At 58.0% G+C, this 2,779-nt stretch overlaps 1 protein-coding gene across 1 annotated transcript; it reads left to right on the top strand.

Annotated features, from left to right (window-relative positions):
* Positions 1–356: 356 nt before the first annotated feature.
* Positions 357–1,417, top strand: POSPLADRAFT_1100835 (hypothetical protein; the record flags this gene model as incomplete). Its single annotated transcript, XM_024483206.1, has 3 exons — positions 357–417; positions 656–744; positions 950–1,417. Coding segments are annotated over 3 exons (618 nt in total), but the record flags the coding sequence as incomplete, so codon positions are not given.
* Between the last annotated feature and the right edge of the window lie 1,362 nt (positions 1,418–2,779).

Here is a 2,779-nt window from a genome sequence, read left to right as displayed (position 1 = left end):
GATGCGAACATTATTGTATCCCCATCGCAGATCGATCTTAGTGAATATCGATGCTTGACTGAGTGTATCAATCAAGTCTGCTATGCGGGGGATTGGGTAACGGTTCTTCACAGTCACATCATTGATTTTTCGGTAATCCACAACTAAACGCAGTGTCACGAGTTGATACGGCGTCTAGCTGTTTTTTAATTTTTCCTTTTCGCGGGCTCGAACCCGCGACCTCTGTACTACTTGCCTGATATGGACACGTCGTTATCTACTGTATGATTAGATTAGATAGGACGGCAGTGCACGGCACAGCTCGGGCTCTGCTGACACAGCCGCTCTGACTCACCGGCCCCCGGGGCCGTGTCGGCATGCTGCGCACGGACCAGCTGCGCACGGACCAACGCGCACAGCCTGCCCTTATCTCCCCATGTATATAAGCCGGCCTCTGCTGCCCTAGGGACCTCAGTTTCGACCTCTTGTCCCTAGGTCAGTAAGCTCCTTTGTATCCTTTACTTACCTGTACTAACCAATATATTTCTTGTCCCTAGCCTTAGGTTTGAGCCTCACTCACCATTGCTTTGGTGAGAACCAGTCGAACACCCCTTGCTTTCAGGTATTCCCCTGTCGCTTGACCTCAAGTCACGACATTAGGTCGAAACTCCCCAAGCAACCGGCGTTCTCTCTCGGAACCCACACACTCACACTTTCCTTTCCCATAGGTCGGGTGGTGCGCACCCCTACGGTACATTACGATACGTAGATAGCATACATACATCGCCAACACTCAGGGAACGAACTCTTCAATACCTGCACTTCAGTGGGCGGTATTTGTCCTCATGGACGCGTGGACTAGGTTCCTGCTGCATAATAGTCAAAAGCAGTACTGGGCCCCACGTGAACTGCGAACCCTAGTGTCTTCTCGGGCGCCGTAGCATAAGCTAGTGTAGCACGGCCATTGTAGTACGCGCACCTCCCCGTCCTCCCCCCATCCATCGTGGCTGCCTGCCAAGGCCAGATCCACGCATTCGACTCTCAGGACCTCATCGACGTCTATATTCCAGACGGCCCTGAGACTATCCTCTATCGTTGCGAGCAGCAGCCGTGCCCCAATCGGACACCCCGATCGATCGAGGAGGATTACCCTCGCTACAAAGCAATCCGACGGGCTCAACACCCCCTCGGTCCCCGCAGCACCCTCGCGTCTCGATCTGCCTCGCGGCATTCTCGCCCTGTCTCCCCCAGCTCCCGTCTCCCTCAAACTGTCGTCGCTGATCCAGGTCAAGCGCGAGGAGATCTCCCTCCAGACCCTGCGCCAGAGCCTGAGCCTGAGGAGAGTGTGAGTGAAGAAGGAGTCTCGGAGTCCGAGTCCGTGGATCCTGCTCGGCCCGCCTCGCTGACAGCGCTCGCCCCCGCGTCAGCAGTCCCTGACGTACGTGACCCCCCCACCGAACTTTCTCCGGCGCCTTCACCGCCGACTCCGCCGAGAGGCCGCTCAAGCACTCGCTCCTCTCGAAGTTCGACCGGCGGAAGGCCACCACAGCCGCCTCCGCCCCCGCAACGTCCTCCGTCCCCCCCAACGCCGATAATGTCATCCCCCGCAGCCGTCCCCGACAAGGAGACGTTGAAGCTCCTCCTCCCACTCCGATACGATGGCAAAACCGTTATCGAGTGCAACCGGTTCCTGTCGCAGCTGTGCATCTACTGGCTGGTCAACACGTCGTTGACCACCATCGAGCTTAAGGTCCAGGTCGCACTCAGCCTGCTCGATGGGGATGCCCGCGCCTGGGCCACTCCCTACTTTGCCCAGATCGCATCGGTGCAGGTGGGTGTGCAAGGGGCCACAACCCCGTTCGCGAACGAAGCAGCCTTTGCCGCCGCCTTCAGGGCCCGCTTCGGAAATCTCGATGACGAGGCGGCAGCACAAGTAGAGCTGGCGAAGCTTTGCGCGGACAAGTCAGTCCGTGAAAAACGCACCGCCGCGGAGTTCTCCGCGCTGTTCAAGGGTCCGGCGGATCGCTCTGGGTATGGGGACTTGGAACTACGCGACAAGTACCTGAGCGGCATCCCCTCCCGCATGTACCGAAAGATCGAGCTCGAGACCTTCACCATGTGGCAAGCAGCTGAGAAGCGCGCCACTGAGATCGAGCAGATCCTCGACATCAGCCGGGCCCATCGGCCCGAACTAAATAACTTCTTCTCGGCCCGAGGTCGAGGACGCGGTGGGGCACGTGGTGGTGCACCCCAGTCACACGCAGCTTCGGCCAGCCTCAACGCGGCCGTCGGAAAAGGCAACTTCCCCGGCACATGCTTCGGCCGTGGGAAGCAAGGATACCGACGCTTCGAGTGCCCCAACTGTAAGGACAAACCTTACACGAAATGCGCCGACGCGCGGGCTACGGTTGCCTCGGGCTCCACCCAGGCTGCGACAAGCGCCCCCGTCACGACAACACCCTCGGCAAGTATAAGTGCCGCTTCAGCGAAATCCGAGCAATCGGAGCTGGCGGACTTAATGGCACAGGTGAAGTCGATGCGTGAGGAGCTCGAGCACTATCGGGCGATGAAGGAGGAGGGTTTTTGATCCGGTCCGCGCTTTGTGCCGCACGCGTCAGGCCGAGTATATCGTGTAATAAGTATAACGTATTGTCTACTGCGATGGTGTACGAATTGGACCAGGGGTCCCAACATTTTCACATCCCAGTATGACTTCAAGGAGAAAGACAGCACAAAGATATAGTTGCAATGGTGGACAGCGGAGCCACTACGAAGTTCATCAACAAGCGTTTCATCACGG

This window comes from Postia placenta (assembly GCF_002117355.1).
Source record: "Postia placenta MAD-698-R-SB12 unplaced genomic scaffold POSPLAscaffold_20, whole genome shotgun sequence".
Lineage (NCBI taxonomy): Eukaryota > Fungi > Basidiomycota > Agaricomycetes > Polyporales > Adustoporiaceae > Rhodonia > Rhodonia placenta.
Note: the sequence above shows the minus strand (reverse complement) of the source record. Positions and strands in the feature narration are given on the sequence as shown.